The 25,188-nt window shown below is 40.8% G+C and overlaps 1 protein-coding gene across 8 annotated transcripts in view; it reads left to right on the top strand.

Moving 5' to 3' along the window:
- Window positions 1-25,188, top strand: part of Erc1 (ELKS/RAB6-interacting/CAST family member 1) — a 273,287-nt gene that overhangs the window by 78,789 nt on the left and 169,310 nt on the right. For all 8 annotated transcript variants that reach the window (XM_051203830.1, XM_051203828.1, XM_051203831.1 and 5 more), the window contains 4 exons: window positions 14,886-15,023; window positions 17,124-17,264; window positions 18,262-18,402; window positions 24,286-24,479. In XM_051203830.1, the coding sequence (XP_051059787.1) occupies window positions 14,886-15,023; window positions 17,124-17,264; window positions 18,262-18,402; window positions 24,286-24,479 (614 nt within the window). The remainder of the gene's footprint in view (window positions 1-14,885; window positions 15,024-17,123; window positions 17,265-18,261; window positions 18,403-24,285; window positions 24,480-25,188) is intronic.

Below are 25,188 nucleotides of genomic sequence, written 5' to 3'. Positions count from 1 at the left end.
GAAGTCCTTACTGTTATATACTGTATAGGGGGAGGGAAGTCCTTACTGTTATATACTGTATGGGGGGAAGTCCTTACTGTTATATACTGTATGGGGGAGGGAAGTCCTTACTGTTATATACTGTATGGGGGGGGAGGGAAGTCCTTACTGTTATATACTGTATGGGGGGGAGAGGGAAGTCCTTACTGTTATGTACTGTATGGGGGGGGAGGGAAGTCCTTACTGTTATATACTGTATGGGGGGGGAAGTCCTTACTGTTATATACTGTATGGGGGGGGAGGGAAGTCCTTACTGTTATATACTGTATGGGGGGGAAGTCCTTACTGTTATATACTGTATGGGGGGGAAGTCCTTACTGTTATATACTGTATGGGGGGGGGAGGGAAGTCCTTACTGTTATATACTGTATGGGGGGGGAGGGAAGTCCTTACTGTTATATACTGTATGGGGGGGGGAAGTCCTTACTGTTATATACTGTATGGGGGGAGGGAAGTCCTTACTGTTATATACACTATGGGGGGGGGAAAAGACCTTACTGTTATATACTGTATGGGGGGAGGGAAGTCCTTACTGTTATATACTGTATGGGGGGGGAGGGAAGTCCTTACTGTTATATACTGTATGGGGGGGAGGGAAGTCCTTACTGTTATATACTGTATGGGGGGGGAGGGAAGTCCTTACTGTTATATACTGTATGGGGGGGAGGGAAGTCCTTACTGTTATATACTGTATGGGGGGAGGGAAGTCCTTACTGTTATATACTGTATGGGGGGGGGAGGGAAGTCCTTACTGTTATGTACTGTATGGGGGGGGAAGGGAAGTCCTTACTGTTATATACTGTATGGGGGGGGAGGGAAGTCCTTACTGTTATATACTGTATGGGGGGAGGGAAGTCCTTACTGTTATATACTGTGTGTGGGGGGGAAGTCCTTACTGTTATATACTGTATGGGGGAGGGAAGTCCTTACTGTTATATACTGTATGGGGAGGGAAGTCCTTACTGTTATATACTGTATGGGGGGGGAGGGAAGTCCTTACTGTTATATACTGTAAGGGGGGGGTGAGGGAAGTCCTTACTGTTATGTACTGTATGGGGGGGGGAGGGAAGTCCTTACTGTTATATACTGTATGGGGGGAGGGAAGTCCTTACTGTTATATACTGTATGGGGGGAGGGAAGTCCTTACTGTTATATACTGTATGGGGGGGGGGGAAGTCCTTACTGTTATATACTGTATGGGGGGGAGGGAAGTCCTTACTGTTATATACTGTATGGGGGAGGGAAGTCCTTACTGTTATATACTGTATGGGGAGGGAAGTCCTTACTGTTATATACTGTATGGGGGGGGAGGGAAGTCCTTACTGTTATATACTGTATGGGGGGGAAGTCCTTACTGTTATATACTGTATGGGTGGGGGAGGGAAGTCCTTACTGTTATATACTGGAAGGGGGTGAGGGAAGTCCTTACTGTTATATACTGTATGGGGGAGGGAAGTCCTTACTGTTATATACTGTATGGGGGGGAGGGAAGTCCTTACTGTTATATACTGTATGGAGGGAAGTCCTTACTGTTATATACTGTATGGGGGGGAGGGAAGTCCTTACTGTTATATACTGTATGGGGGGAGGGAAGTCCTTACTGTTATATACTGTATGGGAGGAGGGAAGTCCTTACTGTTATATACTGTATGGGGGGGAAGGAAGTCCTTACTGTTATATACTGTATGGGGGGGAGGGAAGTCCTTACTGTTATATACTGTATGGGGGAGGGAAGTCCTTAATGTTATATACTGTATGGGGGGGGAGGGAAGTCCTTACTGTTATATACTGTATGGGGGGGGAAGTCCTTACTGTTATATACTGTATGGGGGGGGAGGGAAGTCCTTACTGTTATATACTGTAAGGGGGGGTGAGGGAAGTCCTTACTGTTATGTACTGTATGGGGGGGGAGGGAAGTCCTTACTGTTATATACTGTATGGGGGGGAAGTCCTTACTGTTATATACTGTATGGGGGAGGGAAGTCCTTACTGTTATATACTGTATGGGGGGGGGAAGTCCTTACTGTTATATACTGTATGGGGGGAAGTCCTTACTGTTATATACTGTATGGGTGGGGGAGGGAAGTCCTTACTGTTATATACTGTATGGGGGGGGAAGTCCTTACTGTTATATACTGTATGGGGGGGGAAGTCCTTACTGTTATATACTGTATGGGCGGAGGGAAGTCCTTACTGTTATATACTGTATGGGGGGGAAGTCCTTACTGTTATATACTGTATGGGGGGAGGGAAGTCCTTACTGTTATATACTGTAAGGGGGAGAGAGGGAAGTCCTTACTGTTATGTACTGTATGGGGGGGGAGGGAAGTCCTTACTGTTATATACTGTATGGGGGGGAAGTCCTTACTGTTATATACTGTATGGGGGGAGGGAAGTCCTTACTGTTATATACACTATGGGGGGGGAAAGTCCTTACTGTTATATACTGTATGGGGGGAGGGAAGTCCTTACTGTTATATACTGTATGGGGGGGAGGGAAGTCCTTACTGTTATATACTGTATGGGGGGGAGGGGAAGTCCTTATTGTTATATACTGTATGGGGGGGAAGTCCTTAATGTTATATACTGTATGGGGGGGGAGGGAAGTCGTTACTGTTATATACTGTATGGGGGGAGGGAAGTCCTTACTGTTATATACTGTATGGGGGGGGGAAGTCCTTACTGTTATATACTGTATGGGGGGGAATTCCTTACTGTTATATACTGTATGGGGGGAGGGAAGTCCTTACTGTTATATACTGTATGGGGGGGGGAAATCCTTACTGTTATATACTGTATGGGGGGGAGGGAAGTCCTTACTGTTATATACTGTATGGGGGGGAAGTCCTTACTGTTATATACTGTATGGGGGGAGGGAAGTCCTTACTGTTATATACTGTATGGGGGGGAGGGGAAGTCCTTACTGTTATGTACTGTATGGGGGGGGGAGGGGAAGTCCTTACTGTTATATACTGTATGGGGGGGGGAGGGAAGTCCTTACTGTTATATACTGTATGGGGGGAGGGAAGTCCTTACTGTTATATACTGTGTGGGGGGGAGGTAAGTCCTTACTGTTATATACTGTATGGGGGGAGGGAAGTCCTTACTGTTATGTACTGTATGGGGGGGGGAAGTCCTTACTGTTATATACTGTATGGGGGGAGGGAAGTCCTTACTGTTATATACTGTATGGAAGGAAGTCCTTACTGTTATATACTGTATGGGGGGGGGAGGGAAGTCCTTACTGTTATATACTGTATGGGGGGGAGAGGGAAGTCCTTACTGTTATATACTGTATGGGGGGAGGGAAGTCCTTACTGTTATATACTGTATGGGGGGGAAGTCCTTACTGTTATATACTGCATGGGGGGAGGGAAGTCCTTACTGTTATATACTGTATGGGGGGAGGGAAGTCCTTACTGTTATATACTGTATGGGGGGAAGTCCTTACTGTTATATACTGCATGGGGGGAGGGAGGTCCTTACTGTTATATACTGTATGGGGGGAGGGAAGTCCTTACTGTTATATACTGTATGGGGGGAGGGAAGTCCTTACTGTTATATACTGTATGGGGGGGAAGTCCTTACTGTTATATACTGTATGGGGGGAGGGAAGTCCTTACTGTTATATACTGTATGGAGGGAAGTCCTTACTGTTATATACTGTATGGGGGGGGGAGGGGAAGTCCTTACTGTTATATACTGTATGGGGGGAAGTCCTTACTGTTATATACTGTATGTGGGGAGGGAAGTCCTTACTGTTATATACTGTATGGGGGGAGGGAAGTCCTTACTGTTATATACTGTATGGGGGGGAAGGAAGTCCTTACTGTTATATACTGTATGGGGGAGGGAAGTCCTTACTGTTATATACTGTATGGGGGGGGGAAGTCCTTACTGTTATATACTGTATGGGGGGGAGGGAAGTCCTTACTGTTATGTACTGTATGGGGGGGGAGGGAAGTCCTTACTGTTATATACTGTATGGGGAGGGAAGTCCTTACTGTTATATACTGTATGGGGGGGAGGGAAGTTCTTACTGTTATATACTGTATGGGGGGGAGGGAAGACCTTACTGTTATATACACTATGGGGGGAGGGAAGTCCTTACTGTTATATACTGTATGGGGGGAGGGAAGTCCTTACTGTTATATACTGTATGGGGGGGGAAGTCCTTACTGTTATATACTTTATGGGAGGGGAGGGAAGTCCTTACTGTTATATACTGTATGGGGGAGGGAAGTCCTTACTGTTATATACTGTATGGGGGGGAGGGAAATCCTTACTGTTATATACTGTATGGGGGGGGGAAGTCCTTACTGTTATATACTGTATGGGGGAGGGAAGTCCTTACTGTTATATACTGTATGGGGGGAGGGAAGTCCTTACTGTTATATACTGTATGGGGGGGGAGGGAAGTCCTTACTGTTATATACTGTATGGGGGGGAGAGGGAAGTCCTTACTGTTATATACACTATGGGGGGGGAGGGAAGTCCTTACTGTTATATACTGTATGGGGGGGAGGGGAAGTCCTTACTGTTATATACTGTATGGGGGGAAGTCCTTACTGTTATATACTGTATGGGGGAGGGAAGTCCTTACTGTTATATACTGTATGGGGGGAGGGAAGACCTTACTGTTATATACTGTATGGGGGGGGAGGGAAATCCTTACTGTTATATACTGTATGATGGGAGGGAAGTCCTTACTGTTATATACTGTATGGGGGGAGGGAAGTCCTTACTGTTATGTACTGTATGGGGGGGAGGGGAAGTCCTTACTGTTATATACTGTATGGGGGGGGAAGTCCTTACTGTTATATACTGTATGGGGGGAGGGAAGTCCTTACTGTTATATACTGTATGGGGGGGAGAGGGAAGTCCTTACTGTTATGTACTGTATGGGGGGAGGGAAGTCCTTACTGTTATATACTGTATGGGGGGGAGGGAAGTCCTTACTGTTATATACTGTATGGGGGGGAGGGAAGTCCTTACTGTTATATACTGTATGGGGGGGAGGGAAGACCTTACTGTTATATACACTATGGGGGGAGGGAAGTCCTTACTGTTATATACTGTATGGGGGGAGGGAAGTCCTTACTGTTATATACTGTATGGGGGGGGAGGGAAGTCCTTACTGTTATATACTGTATGGGGATGGAAGTCCTTACTGTTATATTCTGTATGGGGGGGAGGGAAGTCCTTACTGTTATATACTGTATGGGGGGGGAGGGAAGACCTTACTGTTATATACTGTATGGGGTGAGGGAAGTCCTTACTGTTATATACTGTATGGGGGGAGGGAAGTCCTTACTGTTATATACTGTATGGGGGGGGGGGGGAAGTCCTTACTGTTATATACTGTATGGAGGGAGGGAAGTCCTTACTGTTATATACTGTATGGGGGGGGAGGGAAGTCCTTACTGTTATATACTGTATGGGGGGAAGTCCTTACTGTTATATACTGTATGGGGGGGGAGGGAAGACCTTACTGTTATATACACTATGGGGGGAGGGAAGTCCTTACTGTTATATACTGTATGGGGGGGAAGTCCTTACTGTTATATACTGTATGGGGGGGGAGGGAAGTCCTTACTGTTATATACTGTAAGGGGGGGGAAGTCCTTACTGTTATATACTGTATGGGGGGGGGAGGGAAGTCCTTACTGTTATATACACTATGGGGGGGGGAGGGAAGTCCTTACTGTTATATACTGTATGGGGGGGAGGGAAGTCCTTACTGTTATATACACTATGGGGGGGGAGGGAAGTCCTTACTGTTATATACTGTATGGGGGGAGGGAAGTCCTTACTGTTATGTACTGTATGGGGGGGGAGGGAAGTCCTTACTGTTATGTACTGTATGGGGGGAAGTCCTTACTGTTATATACTGTATGGGGGGGGGAAGTCCTTACTGTTATATACTGTATGGGGGGAGGGAAGTCCTTACTGTTATATACTGTATGGGGGGGGAAGTCCTTACTGTTATATACTGTATGGGGGGAGGGGAAGTCCTTACTGTTATATACTGTATGGGGGGGAGGGAAGTCCTTACTGTTATATACTGTATGGGGGGGGGAAGTCCTTACTGTTATATACTGTATGGGGGGGGAGGGAAGTCCTTACTGTTATATACTGTATGGGGGGGGGAGGGAAGTCCTTACTGTTATATACTGTATGGGGGGGGAGGGAAGTCCTTACTGTTATATACTGTATGGGGGGAGGGGAAGTCCTTACTGTTATATACTGTATGGGGGGGAGTCCTTACTGTTATATACTGTATGGGGGGGAGGGAAGTCCTTACTGTTATATACTGTATGGGGGAGGGAAGTCCTTACTGTTATATACTGTATGGGGGGAGGGAAGTCCTTACTGTTATATACTGTATGGGGGGAGGGAAGTCCTTACTGTTATATACTGTATGGGGAAGTCCTTACTGTTATATACTGTATGGGGGGAGGGAAGTCCTTACTGTTATATACTGTATGGGGAGGGAAGTCCTTACTGTTATATACTGTATGGGGGGAGGGAAGTCCTTACTGTTATATACTGTATGGGGGGGAAGTCTTTACTGTTATATACTGTATGGGGGAGGGAAGTCCTTACTGTTATATACTGTATGGGGGGGGGGGAGAGTCCTTACTGTTATATACTGTATGGGGGGGGGGAGGGAAGTCCTTACTGTTATATACTGTATGGGGGGGAGGGAAGTCCTTACTGTTATATACTGTATGGGGGGGGGAAGTCCTTACTGTTATATACTGTATGGGGGGGGAGGGAAGTCCTTACTGTTATATACTGTATGGGGGGGGGAGGGAAGTCCTTACTGTTATATACTGTATGGGGGGGGGAAGTCCTTACTGTTATATACTATATGGGGGGGAGGGGAAGTCCTTACTGTTATATACTGTATGGGGGGAGGGAAGTCCTTACTGTTATATACTGTATGGGGGGAGGGAAGTCCTTACTGTTATATACTGTATGGGGGGAAGTCCTTACTGTTATATACTGTATGGGGGAGGGAAGTCCTTACTGTTATATACTGTATGGGGGGAGGGAAGTCCTTACTGTTATATACTGTATGGGGGAGGGAAGTCCTTACTGTTATATACTGTATGGGGGAGGGAAGTCCTTACTGTTATATACTGTATGGGGGGGGGAGGGAAGTCCTTACTGTTATATACTGTATGGGGGGGGGAAGTCCTTACTGTTATATACTGTATGGGGGGGAGGGAAGTCCTTACTGTTATATACTGTATGGGGGGGGGAGGGAAGTCCTTACTGTTATATACTGTATGGGGGGGGGGAAGTCCTTACTGTTATATACTGTATGGGGGGGGGAAGTCCTTACTGTTATATACTGTATGGGGGGAGGGAAGTCCTTACTGTTATATACTGTATGGGGGGGAGGGAAGTCCTTACTGTTATATACTGTATGGGGGGGGAAGTCCTTACTGTTATATACTGTATGGGGGGGAGGGAAGTCCTTACTGTTATATACTGTATGGGGGGGAAGTCCTTACTGTTATATACTGTATGGGGGGGGAGGGGAAGTCCTTACTGTTATATACTGTATGGGGGGGGAAGTCCTTACTGTTATATACTGTATGGGGGAGGGAAGTCCTTACTGTTATATACTGTATGGGGGGAGGGAAGTCCTTACTGTTATATACTGTATGGGGGGGGGAAGTCCTTACTGTTATATACTGTATGGGAGGGAAGTCCTTACTGTTATATACTGCATGGGGGGAGGGAAGTCCTTACTGTTATATACTGTATGGGGGGAGGGAAGTCCTTACTGTTATATACTGTATGGGGGGGAAGTCCTTACTGTTATATACTGTATGGGGGGGAGGGAAGTCCTTACTGTTATGTACTGTATGGGGGGGGAGGGAAGTCCTTACTGTTATATACTGTATGGGGGGGGAGGGGAAGTCCTTACTGTTATATACTGTGTGTGGGGGGGGAAGTCCTTACTGTTATATACTGTATGGGGAGGGAAGTCCTTACTGTTATATACTGTATGGGTGGGGAGGGAAGTCCTTACTGTTATATACTGTATGGGGGGAGGGAAGTCCTTACTGTTATATACTGTATAGGGGGAGGGAAGTCCTTACTGTTATATACTGTATGGGGGGAAGTCCTTACTGTTATATACTGTATGGGGGAGGGAAGTCCTTACTGTTATATACTGTATGGGGGGGGAGGGGAAGTCCTTACTGTTATATACTGTATGGAGGGAAGTCCTTACTGTTATATACTGTATGGGGGGGGAGAGGGAAGTCCTTACTGTTATGTACTGTATGGGGGGGAGGGGAAGTCCTTACTGTTATATACTGTATGGGGGGGAAGTCCTTACTGTTATATACTGTATGGGGGGGAGGGAAGTCCTTACTGTTATATACTGTATGGGGGGGAAGTCCTTACTGTTATATACTGTATGGGGGGGGAAGTCCTTACTGTTATATACTGTATGGGGGGGGGGGAAGTCCTTACTGTTATATACTGTATGGGGGGGGAGGGAAGTCCTTACTGTTATATACTGTATGGGGGGGAAGTCCTTACTGTTATATACTGTATGGGGGGAGGGAAGTCCTTACTGTTATATACACTATGGGGGGGAAAGACCTTACTGTTATATACTGTATGGGGGGGAGGGAAGTCCTTACTGTTATATACTGTATGGGGGGGAGGGAAGTCCTTACTGTTATATACTGTATGGGGGGGAGGGAAGTCCTTACTGTTATATACTGTATGGGGGGGAGGGAAGTCCTTACTGTTATATACTGTATGGGGGGGGAGGGAAGTCCTTACTGTTATATACTGTATGGGGGGGAGGGAAGTCCTTACTGTTATATACTGTATGGGGGGGAGGGAAGTCCTTACTGTTATGTACTGTATGGGGGGGGAGGGAAGTCCTTACTGTTATATACTGTATGGGGGGAGGGAAGTCCTTACTGTTATATACTGTATGGGGGGGGGGAAGTCCTTACTGTTATATACTGTGTGTGGGGGGAAGTCCTTACTGTTATATACTGTATGGGGGGAGGGAAGTCCTTACTGTTATATACTGTATGGGGAGGGAAGTCCTTACTGTTATATACTGTATGGGGGGAGGGAAGACCTTACTGTTATATACTGTATGGGGGGGGGGAAGTCCTTACTGTTATATACTGTATGGGCTGGAGGGAAGTCCTTACTGTTATATACTGTATGGGGGGGGAGTCCTTACTGTTATATACTGTATGGGGGGGGAGGGAAGTCCTTACTGTTATATACTGTATGGGGGGGGGAGGGAAGTCCTTACTGTTATATACTGTATGGGGGGAGGGAAGTCCTTACTGTTATATACTGTATGGGGGGAGGGAAGTCCTTACTGTTATATACACTATGGGGGGGAGGGAAGTCCTTACTGTTATATACTGTATGGGGGGAGGGAAGTCCTTACTGTTATATACTGTATGGGGGGGGAAGTCCTTACTGTTATATACTGTATGGGGGGGAGGGAAGTCCTTACTGTTATATACTGTATGGGGAGGGAAGTCCTTACTGTTATATACTGTATGAGAGGGGGAGAGGCCTGGAATCTGGAATCTTCTCAGTTTCAGGGACTGACTGAAGCTGTTTTGATTTGTTTATGTCCTGTTTTAATCAGTTTCCCTAAGGAAGAAATAATTTAACCTTCTCTTAGAATTTAGAACATCCTGTTTCACCTTTCTGTAAACAACTTTTGAGAGTTGGTTCTCCATTCTACCATGTGGATTCCAAGGATTGAGCTCCAGTTTTGAAGGGTAATGGCAATCACCCTTATGCACTGAGCTATCTTGACAGCCTGTGGGAAAATTATGACCAGTTCTCACATAATGAGTTTGACTTCAGTGGATATAGTGAATATAGCCATCTTTATTGTCCTGTTAAAATTATTTAGGAAAGGAATAAAATTCAGTGTTCACTCATTTATCCCTGAGCATTTTCAGTAAAACCTGCAAGAAACTTATCTGCAGTGAGCTACTGTAATTTAACTTTCTAGGAAGAAGATATTTTCTTCTGTGCAATACTTAACTCACATTGCTTCTCAACCTACAAATTATTTCATGAGCGAGGACAATAGGCACTGGTTTCCATTGTCATCCTGTTGTTTGACATTGAGTTCTCTGGGAAGGTATCCTGGGAAGTAATTGGTACTTTTGACACAGTGATGGCTGTGGTAATAGCTAGGTTATTAGCCTCTTCACTGAGCTGTCTTGGTTCTCCTGGGCTGTATTGCCCCTCGTAGTCTTCTAGTTCTTATGTACTGTTCATGTCTATATACATTTGTATAATTCTGTGCTCAGAGAATACAGGAGGCAATTAACAGATGGCCAGTGTTCACAGTGTGATTGGAATTCGACTCCTGATTTTTAGAATTCTCCTTAAAAGTAGTAGTTATAGTAAATTTCTTATCTTTATAATTCAGTAATCTTGGAAGCAGGTGAATATTTGAATCTGAACTGCCTTCAGTAAAGGTGTTAAAAACTGTACAGCTTCTTGCTTGATGCATATCAGCATCTTGAGGTTTTTTTTTTTTTTTTTTTTTTTTTTTTGCACAGATGTACCAAGAGTCCCTTTTGGTTTTTGTCCCTTGTTTCCTTATTTTGCCTTGGTGAAATGGACTGAAATTTACATTTTAAACAATTGAAGTATCTATCACTATTTTCCTACAGACTATCTTAAATCTTAATTTCTTTTAATTCATTTGTTGTCTCCCAGCCTTTCTTTGGTTTTACAGAAATCTCCCCAATTGACAGCTAAATTTATTATGTCTCAAGAATAAGTCCATGAAAGCTATAGGTTAAATAGAGAGTTGTTTGGGTGCTTTGTAGAAATCCTTAGAGGTTTCTATGAAATGAATAGTTTGTGTATATGAATGCTGTACCACGGCACTATTGTAGAGGTTGGAGGACAGTTCCAGGGGACCAGTTTGTTCTTGCCACCCTGTGGCATTAGATCAGACTTAGGTTGTTAGTCCTCTGTGCAAGCACCTCCATCTGGTGAACCATCTCCCTCATCCCCAGAGAGTTCCTGTGTTATTGAGTGTGTATGATAGAGACTCTTACCTAAGGTGTCTTTTTGATAACATAGCACTTATTTTTATCTTTTATCATTATCAGTAAAACTATGAATATCCTGGATATTTGAGAAATGTGGAAAAGCTAAAAAAGAAAAATGCATAAAAATTAAGCTTTTCTTTTTAAGATTTGAGTTTTAAAATGGTGTGTATTGTCTGTATGTTGAAATGTGAATGTGTGTATACAGGTGCTGATGTTGTCTAGAAGACAACATAGGATTCCCCGGAGCTGGAGTATATGTGCTTGTGAGCTGCCTGACATGGATGCTGGCAGCTGATCTCAGGTCCTCTGCAAGGGCAGGAAGGGCTGTCAACCTCTGAATTACCTCTCTAGCTCCTAAGCTTCACTTTTAAATTGGGAAAATCTTGGACATATTCTAGTAAACTCTCTCTTTTTATACAGCAGTACATAACAAGCACATTTCCTGTAATGGTTGCCTAAGCCCTGGGGTACCAAGTTCACTTTGGCCAGTCTCTTTTGGCTTTGTCTTTAACTTTCACCGACTTTGTTGGTGCTAAAAATAAGAGATGAAGTTTTTCTGTTAGAAACTAAACCCAGTGTGCTGATTTAGTTATTAAAAAAAAAAAAAAAAAAAAAGATACTGGGTTTTTATTAGATCCCAGATGGTTTATCTGTTTAGTCCTTGTAGCTGGAAAACCGAACATGTTAGTTCACACGCATGATAGGCATTGATTGAGGTAATGAGCATAATTACACTGTTGCTGTTGCCTCAGGCTTGGTCTTTTAGCAATTTTAGTACATTAAGCTGTGCAAAGTTTTCAAAAAATATTTCTATTACTTGTTTGTATAAATATTTTGACTGCCTATATGCCTGCACACTACATGTTTACCTGGTGACTGCAAAGACCAGAAGAGGGCATCATATTTCCTGGAACTGGAATACAGTTGTGAGTCACCATGTAGGTATTGGGAACCAGTCCTGGGTCTTCTAGAAGAGCAGCCAGTGCTCTTAATTACTGAGTCTTTTCAGCCCCAGCTGTGCAGAATTTTAACATATGCCAACAGGAGGTAAAAAGAATTTCAACTATTTCTGTAATTGTTTCCTGAAAGATCTTGACAGGCAGTGATTTTGGATTCACCATGTTTTACTGCTTTTTATCCCGTTCATTATGCAAAAGGTCTTAGAATGTAGTGTTCTATTCTATGAACAAGGCCCTTAGGAAATTCCCTTTCTTACAATTAAAATCTATTTGGGTTTTGTTTTTGTAAGGGTCATACCTATACTGCCTATATTCAGTAGTTTCTTGCCTTTTTTCGTTTGTAGTTTCAATTACCTGAAGCTATCTATAACCTGAAAATATGAACAGAAAATTCCAGAAACTTACAAATTTGTAATTATGAGCCATTCGCAGGAGTGTGGTGAAATTTTATTTGTTCATTTTCTCTTACACAGGACTTAAATTATCCATTTGTTTCATGTATTTACACATGATTATTACTGCCTGTCAGCCATTTAGGAAGCCATTGTCAGATAACTGTTTCTCAGACCACTTGTCATGTCATAGTGTTGTGTTAAACTAACCCTTATTTTACTTCCTAATAACCCAAAGCAAAAATAGTGATGTTGCAAAGGTTATTATAGTATATTGTATGTTACGTTTAAGTTTTGTTAATATTCTAATTTGCCTAACTAAAAGGTAACACTATATCATAGGTGTGTGTACAGGGAAAACTATGGCAGTGTACACTGATGGGGAAACTGAAATTACATTTGTATATCCTAGGCTGGTCTCAAACTCATGGTAATCTGCTTGCCTCTGCCTTTCAACTGTTGGGATTGCTGCTTTGTTTTACCACATCTGTTGCAAAATGTGTTGATAACTGTGTTTAAATATCTTAAGATTTTGTTGGTCTTGTCCTTCCTTTCTCCTTCTCCTCCCCTTCAAGACAGGGTTTCTTTGTGTAGCCCTGGTTTTCCTGGGACTCACGCTGTAAACCAGGCTGACCTTGAATTCAGAGATCTTTCTGCCTCTGCCTTCCCAGTGCTAGGACTAAAGGTTATACCACTATGCCCATTGAGTAGAAACATGATTAGTTTTAAATAAAGGTCAGAGGCTAAAATAAATAGACAATGTAAAGGCTGCTCTTTGTGGTTTTAATTGTGTCTTGTTAGTACACTTTATCAAACTGTAGGATGATAGAAATTAGGGTTCTTTTTACTTGAAGAAAGAAAAATTCACTGTTCATTCTTGTTTCTCTTTGTGCAAGTTTATGATCAGTTTATCTAGACTTCTGTCATTGTATTGGAAAGTATTTATAGAAAGTGAAGTCCAGGGCCTTTCTGATTGATTGGTGTCATCATAGTAAATTTAATTCTGTTTAAAACAGCTTGTGGAGATATTGTCAAATCAATTGTTGCAGTGTCCAGGTGAGTGCAGGAAATGCTTTGGGAAGACTTAAGAGACTCTGAGGAAGGCTCTCCTTGGTGGGGATTAAGGCTTCCAAGGCAGAGTACTCAGTTCCACTTGACTGGACTTAGATGGATTTATGTCAGTTCATAACCCACTCAGTGAAATGTGATGGCTCCTGACAACTGAACAGTGCTGATAAAAAACAGAATAAAAGATGTTGGTAAATCTTTGGCAGTGTATAATTTGTATGTAGATTTGGTTTTCCTCATGTAGTATTGCATTTAGTTTTACTTTTCCTCTGGTATCAATTTTTCTTGTTATAAAAATCATGTAGGGAGAAGACAGCCTTGTATAATAACACCATTTTATTTCCAACTCAGTAATGTCATGATGAGAGAGGTTGTTTTGAGGAATTAGTCATTTTAGAGTAACTAACTTAAAATATTCCTATTTCAGTTCACTGGTATTAGGATTTCTCTTTAGAACAAACTCCATTATATTTGATTATCACAAAATTTTACTCATGCATAAATTTGATGAATGTTTGAATAGCTACTTCTATCATTCCTGTGTCTCTGAAATTCAATCATTTTCTTAGGAGGCCAGTAGGGCCATCTGTTGCTCAGCTTCATCTTTATAATGGGGTATTCTTTCTCCCTTTTCATGTCAGATAATAAAAGTTGGCCTGTTTATTTTCCTTAATATGTCAGTGCCTGACATGCTCTAGGAAAATGGGTAATTGTCTAGTGACATATGACTGAATGTGCCCAGTCTTGTCTGATCTTATAAGCCAAACAGGGTCAGACTGGTTAATACTTGGGTAGAGGAAATCAATAATTCTTTCCACTAAATGAATGCATTTAAGTGTGAAGAAATGAATGACCACATTGAAAATACTTGCTGTTTAGATAACAGGAGATTTAAAAATCTAAACACTAACATTCAAAAACAGTTTTTCCTTTACACAGTTGATTTGGTTTTCTGTCTAATGGCAGTGTTATTTGTCTTTCAATTTGTTGTGCAGAAATCACTCTGGGCATTCACAGTGGCATCTTAGAAGGAACCCTATTTTGTATGGACTCATCGCAGTCCCGTTCAGCACTGCTGTCTTTGTGTTAGGACTTTCTGCCTCACAAGACAACTTTGTTTTCTTTTGTTAGGGATTTGACTTTTTGTGTGTATGCCCATAGGATACTTATCTTTTCTGTGTAGTGGTGTAAAATTATGGCTGTCATAAGATTTTAGTACATAATTTTTAAACAGAGTGTGAATTTTTTTTACAGAGAACACACCCATACACCATAATTTGTTTATTGCACCTTCTTCTACTCCTTTTAGTGACTTTCTCCCTTAAATATATATTCAGATTGAGAATCTCCAGGAACAGCTGAGAGATAAAGAGAAGCAGATGAGCAGCTTGAAAGAGCGAGTCAAATCCCTGCAGGCAGACACCACCAACACAGACACAGCGCTCACCACCCTGGAGGAGGCTCTTGCAGAGAAAGTGAGTGATTGGCCTGATTCTTCCCAGATCTTTGAGTTCTGTTTTCTCATTATTCTAAAATTGGCTATAAATGCAGAAGAAATCCTTTCATGGAAACAGTTCTTTTCTGTTGCTGTGCATAGTGGAAAGTGGAGAGACGGTCTAGTTACTGTTAGATGTTCGCACCACATTTCCTAAAGAGTCAGCATGTGTTCCCCATTTTGCTGCTTTCTGAACAAAAAGAAAATTCATCATTTAACAAGATGTACCAGATACTGGACATTGATTATCAGGATGCTATCTTAGACTAGTTGTCTTCTGTTACCTTCCTGCCTCATGACATATTCATGGATTTTATTAATGAATATTACATCCTTACTACTTTTCTAGTCTTGGCTTATCCCTTAAATAATTTTAAATTTTCCTTATTTTTATGTATATAGAAGTGTTGTTTACTTCAGTGTTTGTGTATCACATGTGGCCTGTGTCCACAGAGGCCAGAAGAGGGCATTGGATTTCCTGGTACTGTAGTTACAAACAGTTGTAGCTGCCATGTGGGTGCTGGGAATTGAACCTGGTTCCTCTGGAAGAGCAGTCAGTACTCTTAATCACTGAGTACTGGCTTTCATGACTTTATTTTTCCTTTATGAGTACACTTAACTTTTTAAGGAATGGTTGAATGAAGAAGTGGTCTAAACCATTTTAGAAGGTATTTCAAAGAATCTCCTTATGATGTTTTTGTTTCTTGTTGATCTTTTTGTTTTGTTTTGTTTTTAGAAGGGGACCTGTTTTGTGATGGAGGTCTCATTTGGCTTAGGCTGGCCTCAGGCTCACAGTGTAGCTCAGTGTATTAGTCAGGGTTCTTTAGAGGAACAGAACTTATAGGATGAATGTATTGTCCGTCTGTCCGTTCATCCACCCATCTAATGGGGATTTATTAGAATAGCTTACAGGCTGTAGTCCAGCTCATCCAATAATAGCTGTCTACCAACTGAAGGTTCAAGAATCCAATAGTTTTTAGTTAACAATTCTGGATGTCTCAGCTACTCTTTAGTATATGCCAGAATCAAGAAGAAGAAGGAGAAGGAGAAGGAGGAAAGAAAGAAGAAATGGACTTGCTAGGGAGAGTGAAAGCAAGCAGGCAAAGAGAGAGTTAGCTTCCTTCCATGTCCTTTCCATAGGCTAACAATAGAAGGTATGGACCTGATTAATCCACCTCAAAAGTTCTGGATTAATGGTGTATTTTCCCACCTCAAAGATCTGGATTAGAAGTGATTCTTAAGAAAAAAAAATTCCTTACTGGTATGCCCTTTAGCCATTTTAGTTAATTCTAGATGTAGTCTTGTTGACAACCAAGAATAACCCTTAACACTCAGGGTAGTCTTCAACATTTGATCCTCCTATCTCCAATTCCCAAGTGCTGGGATTAAAGTGTTGTTCTATCATGCCATACTTTCCTTGAGATATTTAACTCAATTCTTTTTAGAGGCATAAGGCAACATTCCTTAGGTCTTTCGGACGCAGCATGTGTTGATATGTTGCCAGAATGAAGGCATGGTCTGTCAGCATGTTTAGAAATATTATCGAGAAATATAATACATATCTCTAGCCTTCACACTTCCTGAACATTTGGTAGCAGAATTTTTAATTTTTCTACCTCCTCTTTGTCCTCTTTTATGTTAGATTATTGTATCATAGCTTCCCTCCCCCTTTTGATAGTATGAGTTACTAGTAATGAGTTACTAGTAATTTCTATTGCTTTGTGGGTAGTGTAGATCAGTATCATTATGGTGAAGAAATCTCCTAAGGGCATCCAGATACCTTTTTTGTTACTTGAAAATTGAGTTTAAATGATATTATTTCAAGAGAATGCTTTAGTGATATCTAATAATATTTGAAATGATAGGAAACCACTCTTAGAATGTAAAAATAAACAAAGTTGGACATTTATTGGTTACAGTAGGAAAAATGGGTTCTTTGAAAAGTGAAATCTTGAAGAGCTTATCATTGTCTTTTTAATAGATGATAGAAGTGTTGAATTAGGTCAGAGGAAGCAGAGTATGTTTTGTGATACAAGTTCAAATGGGAGTTTCCCCACAATGTGGTGTGCTTTCCTTTTAGGAACGGACAATTGAACGCTTAAAGGAGCAGCGGGACAGAGATGAGCGAGAGAAGCAAGAGGAGATTGATACCTACAAAAAAGATCTTAAAGACTTGAAAGAAAAAGTCAGCCTGTTGCAAGGAGACCTCTCAGAGAAGGAGGTTAGAATTGTCAAAAGGAGTTATTCACTTTGCTTAGTCATTGCATACGTATCTGCTGCTGTCTGCATTGTACAGTATTCTGTGGTAGGCTTTCTAGATGCTCAGGAAACTGTGAGGGCTACAGTAGATTGCTCATCACTTGCTAGTCCTTTACTACCTTGTTCTCTGGTCTAAGAGTTGGTTTCTTTACATGATACCGACAATTTTGAAGAGCCTAGAGTAACTGCAGCCTGGATATTTATTGAGAAACACTGCTAACAGTAAGAAAAGTGACACACAAAAGGAAGAAATGTCATTATATCCATTATTAGAAACATAATCACCTATAACTTATGGGACTTCATTAATTTTGATCTTATTTTTTTAATAATCCTGTTAGTATAACTTAGCTAAAAAGTTGAATGCTGTGTGATGAGTAATCCAGTAGGTTTGTCTATTAACTTTAAGAAAATTTATAGAAGTTTCTACAAGAACTTCCTGCTAAAAGGAGGGCGGGGATCCACGTTCAAGTTAGTGTAGTTACTAAGTTTGCTACTTATGTTTTAAAAGCTCAGTCTCCTTTTATTTTGTGAGAGTAAGTACATTAGGTTAGAGCTTCTCTGTTTTGAGACAGAGCCCTCTCTATCTCAGGCTGGCCTTCAACTTCTGCTCTTATTGCTTTCACCTGCAGAGTGCTGGCATTACAAGTGTGTTCTGTGCCTGGTTTACACGGTACTGGAAATTGAACCTAGGACTTGGTGTATGTTAGGAAAGCTTTTTACCTGAGCTGTAACCCAGTCATTTTTTTTTTAACTCTGTATGTCGTTTTTCATTTAGTCCAAGGATCAACCTTATTTTAATTAACACCTGGAAGCTAAAGAAGCTAAAGAGAATACCTGTTTATAGTTCAGGGATGTTTTTGATATGGAAACTTCCAGACACTGTGAATAAAAATTTGGAAAATTAAATCTTCATTTTATTTTACTGTGTTTATTTAAATATGTCTTGCTGCTTTCAGGCTTCTCTCTTAGATCTCAAAGAGCATGCTTCTTCGTTGGCTTCCTCGGGACTGAAAAAGGACTCACGACTGAAGACCCTAGAGATTGCTCTTGAGCAGAAGAAGGAAGAGTGCCTGAAAATGGAGTCACAGCTGAAGAAGGTCAGAGAAAGTTCCCGTTCTCACTTTCTTTACATAAGAACACTGTAGATAGCTCTGAGTCAGTCCTCCCTCCCTCCCTTCTCCCTCCCTCCCTTCTCACTCCCTCCCTTCTCCCTCCCTCCCTCCCTTCCTCCTTCCCTCCCTCTCTCCTTCTCTCCTCCCTCTCCCTCCCTCCAAGGATGGCAGCAACAATACATATTTTACAGTTATCTTCATTTTTTTAGTGGCTAGAGGTATGTTTGGTTTTGTAGCTGTGACCAAACAACCTAAGATATATAACAGTAAAGTAGGAAAGATTTATTTGGATTTACAGTTTGAGAGGTTACAGTCCGTAGTTGGATGATCTATTGCCTTTAGTTTTTAGTGAGGCAGAATATCACAATCAGATAGGAATGAGGACAGTGTTCCTTTAAGGTCATGTCCCTGGTGACGTGCTGCCTCTACTGAGATCCTGAGTGTCACTCTCTCAGGAATGCTATCACATTATGGTTCTATGGTTAACCCACAGATTAGGTCAGAGCCCTCCTGACTTACTCACTTCCCAATCACCCTAGTTCTGAATATATCATTGGCAAATCAAGCTTTTAGCATATGACTTTGGGAGGAGTAGGAAGACTTTCATCTCTGAGAGACAGCTTCTAGAACGTTCCTGCAGATGGCTCTTTGCTTATTCAGGGCTGCTTCTCTTTCCTTTTGCTTTTACCATTCTGTACCTTTATTTTTGCAAGCGCATTAACATCCTGGCCTTTCACTAGAATCTTTTTTGATGTCTGCTTAGTCTGTGTATTTTCTTTCTAGTTACTTTGACAGTTTCATGATATATATTGTACATATGATTACTGTCACTTTCTCCTTTCCATCCTTTTTACCTGCTCCTATGTCCCCTTCTCACATGCAGTTTTTTGCTTTGTTTTAACACACCGAGTTTAAAGGCAATGGCTTAGTTTACTTTCCATTTCTCTGATAAACACCTTGACCACAAGCAACAGGAAGAGGTAAGGGTTTATTTCATATATCTTAATGTCCATCATGAAGGGAAATAAGGGCAAGAATTGAGGCAGGAACTGAGGAAGAGGCCATGGAAGGATGGTTACTCTCCATGGCCGTCTATACAATCAAGGACCATCTGCCCAGCCCACATGGGCTGAGCCCTGCCACATCAGTAATTAGTTAAGAAAACAGCCCACAGACTACAGGCAATCTTATGGAGGCAATTTCTCAATTGAAATTCCTTCTTCCCAAATGATTATAACTTTTGCCAAGTTAATAAAAAACAAAGCAGCACCCTGGACTGTATGACCATGGTTTGGTATTGTTCATTGGAACATGCTGATTGAATCAGTGCTGATCATAATATTGCCAACATCTGGAATCCATCAGTAGGTCATAGTTCTCAGGATGGGGCAGGGGGACATAGGGTTCTCAGCAATCCATGATTGACTTGACAGTAGGCTAATCTCATGGAGGTCCACTGCTGACAGCTACTCCTGTATGAGATCATGATTGCATTGACTATATCATGCCCTCTAGATAACATTTTATAGTTTTTTTCCATATGTTCCAGCCCCTATATTCTTCACACTTCCTGTTCTGTAATGTTGCCTGAGCATGAGAGGGGGTGGTAGAGTGTTGAGTGTCCCTCTGAGGGTTGAGCATTCAACCATCATTTTTTTTCTTAGTATCTTGAGAAACCCCGAGTCTTGCATTTTGCCACCTTTCATTCCAAAGAGAAGTTTCTCTGATTAAGACAGAGAGTTCAATATCAACCTTGTCTATAAAGGGAGTTCTAGGACAGCCACAGCTGTTACACAGAGAAACCCTGTTTAAAAACAAAAACAAAAATCCAAAGACAGAGTAGTATTTATATGTGGGTATACTTAGAGGTATTTAGAAGGCAGCTTGGCACTATGTCATCTTAGCTAAACAACAATATTAAGTTACCCTTTGGTTATAAGACCTTCTTAGTTAGCCCTGGCTTCTTTAGCTGTGTTGATAGCATCACACATGAAATATTTCTCATAGAGTGGGCCTTAAAACTAATCAGAGAATGCTTGGTTTTCCCATAACAATGGTGCCACTATTGTACCAGGGGCATTGCCTGGCAAGTTGGTATTGTAGTTCATAGGGTTCTCAGCTGGATAAGACCACTGATGCCTGTTATCTCTTGGTAGCCAGCAGGGCACTCTTGCATTGTGAAAGCTGCCTAGCAGAGAGGACACTTCCAGCTCAGTTCTGGTTGGCTTCTTTGTATGGGCATTACTTCTTTCTTCCTCCCTTCCTTCCTTCCTTCCTTCCTTCCTTCCTTCCTTCCTTCCTTCTTACTGTTTTTAGGACTTAGTACATACTATGTCGAATTGTAATACAGAGAGAACACCTTTGTCTTATTCCTGATTTTAGCAAGAATGCTTTGAGTTTTTCCTCCATGTAGGATTATGTTATTTACATTTGTCATATGTAGCTCTTACTATGTTGAGATAGGTACTTCCCTTGCCTAGTCTATCAAGGAGTTTTTATTATGAAGGGATGTTGGGTTAGAAGACTATTCTTCATCTATTGAGATGATTTCTCTTTGTTCACAGTTTTTGTGTGTGTGTGTGTGTGTGTGTGTGTGTGTGTGTGTGTGTGTGTGTTTATTTGCTTTTGTTGTTTTATTTATTGAGACAGGGAGGATCTCCATATCCTTTGCTGGCCAGTAACTTGTTTCTGTACTTGTGCCTCTGCCTTTATAGTGTTGGGATTACAAATGTGTGCTTCCATACCTGAGGTTTGCAACTTGGATTAAATATTCTACTCTATTTGCAAAGTTAACTAATTAATTCATTTATTTTGAGACATTTTCCCACTATATAGCCCTTAATGTTAATGCAATTTGCTATGTAGATCAGGTTGGATTGGAACTTACAAAGTTCTACGTACTTCTGCCTCTCAGGTACTGGAATATAGGCTGCCATGCTCAGCTGTAAAGTTGTTTTAAATAAATATTTGTAACACTTACTTGCTAAATTTCACTTTTTTTGAGTTTATATGGGTTATAAAAAGTTGCAAAGGCCTGTAATATGATTGAATATTCTTGAAATTCCATTTTAAAGTATAAATGTCCAGTCTGTGGTAGTGTACACCTTTAATGTCAGCACTTGGGAGGCAGAGGCAGGAAGATTTCCATGAGCTTGGGGCTAGCCTGGTCTACAAAGTGAGTTCCAGGATAGCTATGACTGTAACAAAGAGAAACCCTGTTTAGAAAAAAAATGTAATTAAGATGGTTGATAATATTTGATAATATTTTTTACTTTTTACTCCCTTGTAGCAGATTGATCTTGTCCTTGTCCTTGGTTGTTTATTCTGGATCATTGGCTCCTGAATTATATTTAACCTTGAACTGCTGTTTAGCTACTGGTCATTTCCCTCCTTCCCAGCCATTCTTTTCCTACCATTCACTCTGTCAGGGCATGTGCATCTGGATGCTCATAGAGGCCAAAAGATGGCTGTTGTACTCCCAGGAAGAGCAGCAAGAGCTCCTAACTGCTGAGTTATCTTATACACCTCTTGCCTGTTTTAAATCAAATAGAAGTTATCTTCAATACAGTATATAAATGTTAAGTGATTTTCTGTCCTGTCAGTTTACAGAGTGGGTGCTGAGGATTTGTTTATAGATAATATAGAATTGTCCATTGTCTTCAGAGGAGCAATAGTCTCTGTTAGTAAGAAGAGACACTTACCAGCAAAGCCTGGTAAATCACAGGGTCTAGGCTGTAGGAGACCATGGAAGTGACATTTAACTAACTGGAGACTCAAAAGTTAGAATCCCCTCGCATGTATGAACCCCAGCCCACTGGTAGTTTCTCTTTCACATTTGTAGCGTGAGCAATATTATAACTAACTTTATAGATTTATCTCCGTGGCATTGGTTAGAAGCTGTTGTTGATACTTGTTTGTCTTTTGGTTGCCCCACCCCAAACCTCTTTCTGTTTCCTATTTCCTATTATCTTTGTCTCTGTGTGTATGGATAGTGGGCATGTCTTTCTTTATTTCTGCTCTTGTTTGAGTCTTCAGTTTCTCTTTTGATTTGTACATATGGTGAGCAGTCTGTGAAATTCCTCTTTACCTCTCCTTGCTGTTAGACACTGTATTAAGAGAGTCACTGTGGCTTTCTCCTATCTATGAGAAATGATCAACACAGGAATTCCCCTCCTCCTTCAACTACAAAACGGACAAAAAAAATGTGAAATAAACTAATTCAGACAGTTGAACAACAGTGGTCTCTGTTTGTTTTCTAACCTTGCATTGTTGTTTTTCAAGTAAAGGTTGGGGTGGTAAGTGTTGAAGAGAGTAAATTTTTTTTCCCACCACTGGGAATGGAAACTTAAACAAATGAACTTGGTGACATGCTCACTCTAAAAAAAGTAGGTAATACTTTCACAAAAGTTTAACTTAATTTATACAAACTTTTCTCATTTACTTATGCTTCTTTGTGTCACGTTTTCCTAAAATATTTTTCTGAAGAATTTTTCTTCCTGTAATATTTTTCAAATATTTTGAGATGTAATATATTTTTCTGCTTACTGAATAAGAAAAAAATACAATGTCTTAGTCTTTTTCTTTATATACACCTGGCTTTAGATACTTGGGAGAAGTAGTATTTTGGTTTGCTGTGAGCCATTTGAAACTTGGTCCTTAGTTGGTGCTACTGTTTTGGCAGTTACAGAACCTTTTGGAAGTGAAGTCTTGGTGGCAGAAGTAGGTCACTAAAACCCTTAGGTTTAGGTTTTAGCCTGTTATTCTTGTAACTGAACTCTCTGCTTCCCATCTGTCTCCAACATGTCATAGGTCATGTTGTATATTTCCAGCTCCCAGCACCATGGCTGGAGCCCCAACAGCTATTTCTTCTCTGATTAGATTTTACCCTTAAACCACAAGCCAAAACAATTCTCTCTTCCTTTAATTTTTTTCCCCCCAGTATTCTGTTAAAATAACAAGAAAATGCAATGAGGAATTTAAAAATTTATGCAATATACTTTAAAATGTATTGACTTTACTAGGTGCCTTTTAGAACAGAAGCCTGAATATTATATCTTTTCTTAGTTCTTAGAGTGGGTCTTGCTTTCTAACTTCATTTGTCAGTCCCAGGTTGTCTTGTAAAATTCTGAACTTTTACTTTAGCAAAATATACTTGAGAGTAGCTATATATTCTCTCTCTCTCTCTCCATCCATCCCTCCCTCCCTCCCCTTCCCCTTCTCTCCATTATTTTCAAGTCTCACTATGTAATTCTGACTGTCCTAGAACTCATATATGTGGACGAGGCTGACTTTGAACTCACAGAGATTCCCCCTGCCTCTGCCTCCCAAGTGCCTGGATTATGCCCAGTTAAGAGTAGCTATTTTCTTAACCTAGTTCCATTTGCACAGCATGCAGTTGTATCTGTATGATTCTAAATGCTGTGGGCTATATGATTCGTACATTTGGCAAAGCCACATATAGGAGAAGGAAATTCAGGAAGGCCCAAGGAACTAAATCTCAGCATTGATAGGAGTATGATCAGAATTTATAGCCTTCCAATGCTGTCTTCATTAATCTCATTCAACTCTAAACATCAATTGGGTTATGATGAGTTTAGGCCTCATAATAAATACTCTAAGATAAAATAGTTTTTAAAAGAAATCAATTTGTAAACTAAAATAATTCTCTGTTTATTAATAATCTTTTCCTTATGTAGTCCTTACGCAGAGTAAGGCCATTAGAAATTGAAGATCAGCCATTTAAATAGTTAATAACACTCTATTACATTGAAATATAAATATTTCTTTGGGTATGACTTGCTCACTGGCACTGTACCTGTGTTGGCTGGACTTTGAAAATGAGACTTTGAAAAAGATTTGTTTTTGTAGGCACATGAAGCAACATTGGAAGCCAGAGCCAGTCCAGAAATGAGTGACCGAATACAGCAGTTGGAGAGAGAGATTGCCAGGTACAAAGATGAATCCAGCAAGGCCCAGACAGAAGTTGACCGCCTCTTGGAAATCTTGAAAGAAGTGGAAAATGAGAAGAATGACAAAGATAAGAAGATAGCTGAGTTAGAGAGGTAAGAGAAGGAAAGCTAAGTGGGAATCACGGGGGCAGAAAAATGAAAACATGGTTTTACTACTTTCAATGAAATGGTGTTTTTATCTACCCCTGAATTAGGTTCTTCAGTGCTTTGTACCACTTTATTATCTACTTAATCTTCTAAGTCAATGTAAATTTTTTGTTATAGTCCCTACCTAAGAGATGCCATAAAATGGAGATACAATGAGAAACTATTACTCAAGCATCACTGATAAGAGAAAATATTCATTGGATAAGGGCTATTTATCCTAGATATTCAAGAGTGTATAAAGATCCTTGGTTTTATCATTGCTCTGTCTAATCAGTGAATGATCCTCAAGTGTAAGAAGTTGGTTTCTTATGCTAGGCTTAGAGCTCTGTTGCTGAGCTGATGCTCTTTTGGGATGTGAATTTTTAGAATGCATAATTTAGAGTTTTGGAAAGCAAATGATTGTATCAGTTCACTCATGAAAACTAGGAGGGACATTATGGTGATAATAATGTATGAGATTCATAGGTGATTCCTGTCAGGTTTGAATTTTGAAATCTTCACAGTGGGTTGTATTTGAACAGATCCTGCCAATTAAATAGCTGTCTTGGAATAGGTTTTGTCTTTTATACTGAAGACCAATTATATATATATATAGTCTATTATTACCATCTCCATTTAAATGGTCTATTTAACTTAATCTCCTAGGTACACATTA

This window comes from Phodopus roborovskii, unplaced genomic scaffold, assembly GCF_943737965.1.
Source record: "Phodopus roborovskii unplaced genomic scaffold, PHOROB, whole genome shotgun sequence".
NCBI classification, from domain to species: domain Eukaryota; kingdom Metazoa; phylum Chordata; class Mammalia; order Rodentia; family Cricetidae; genus Phodopus; species Phodopus roborovskii.
Note: the sequence above shows the minus strand (reverse complement) of the source record. Positions and strands in the feature narration are given on the sequence as shown.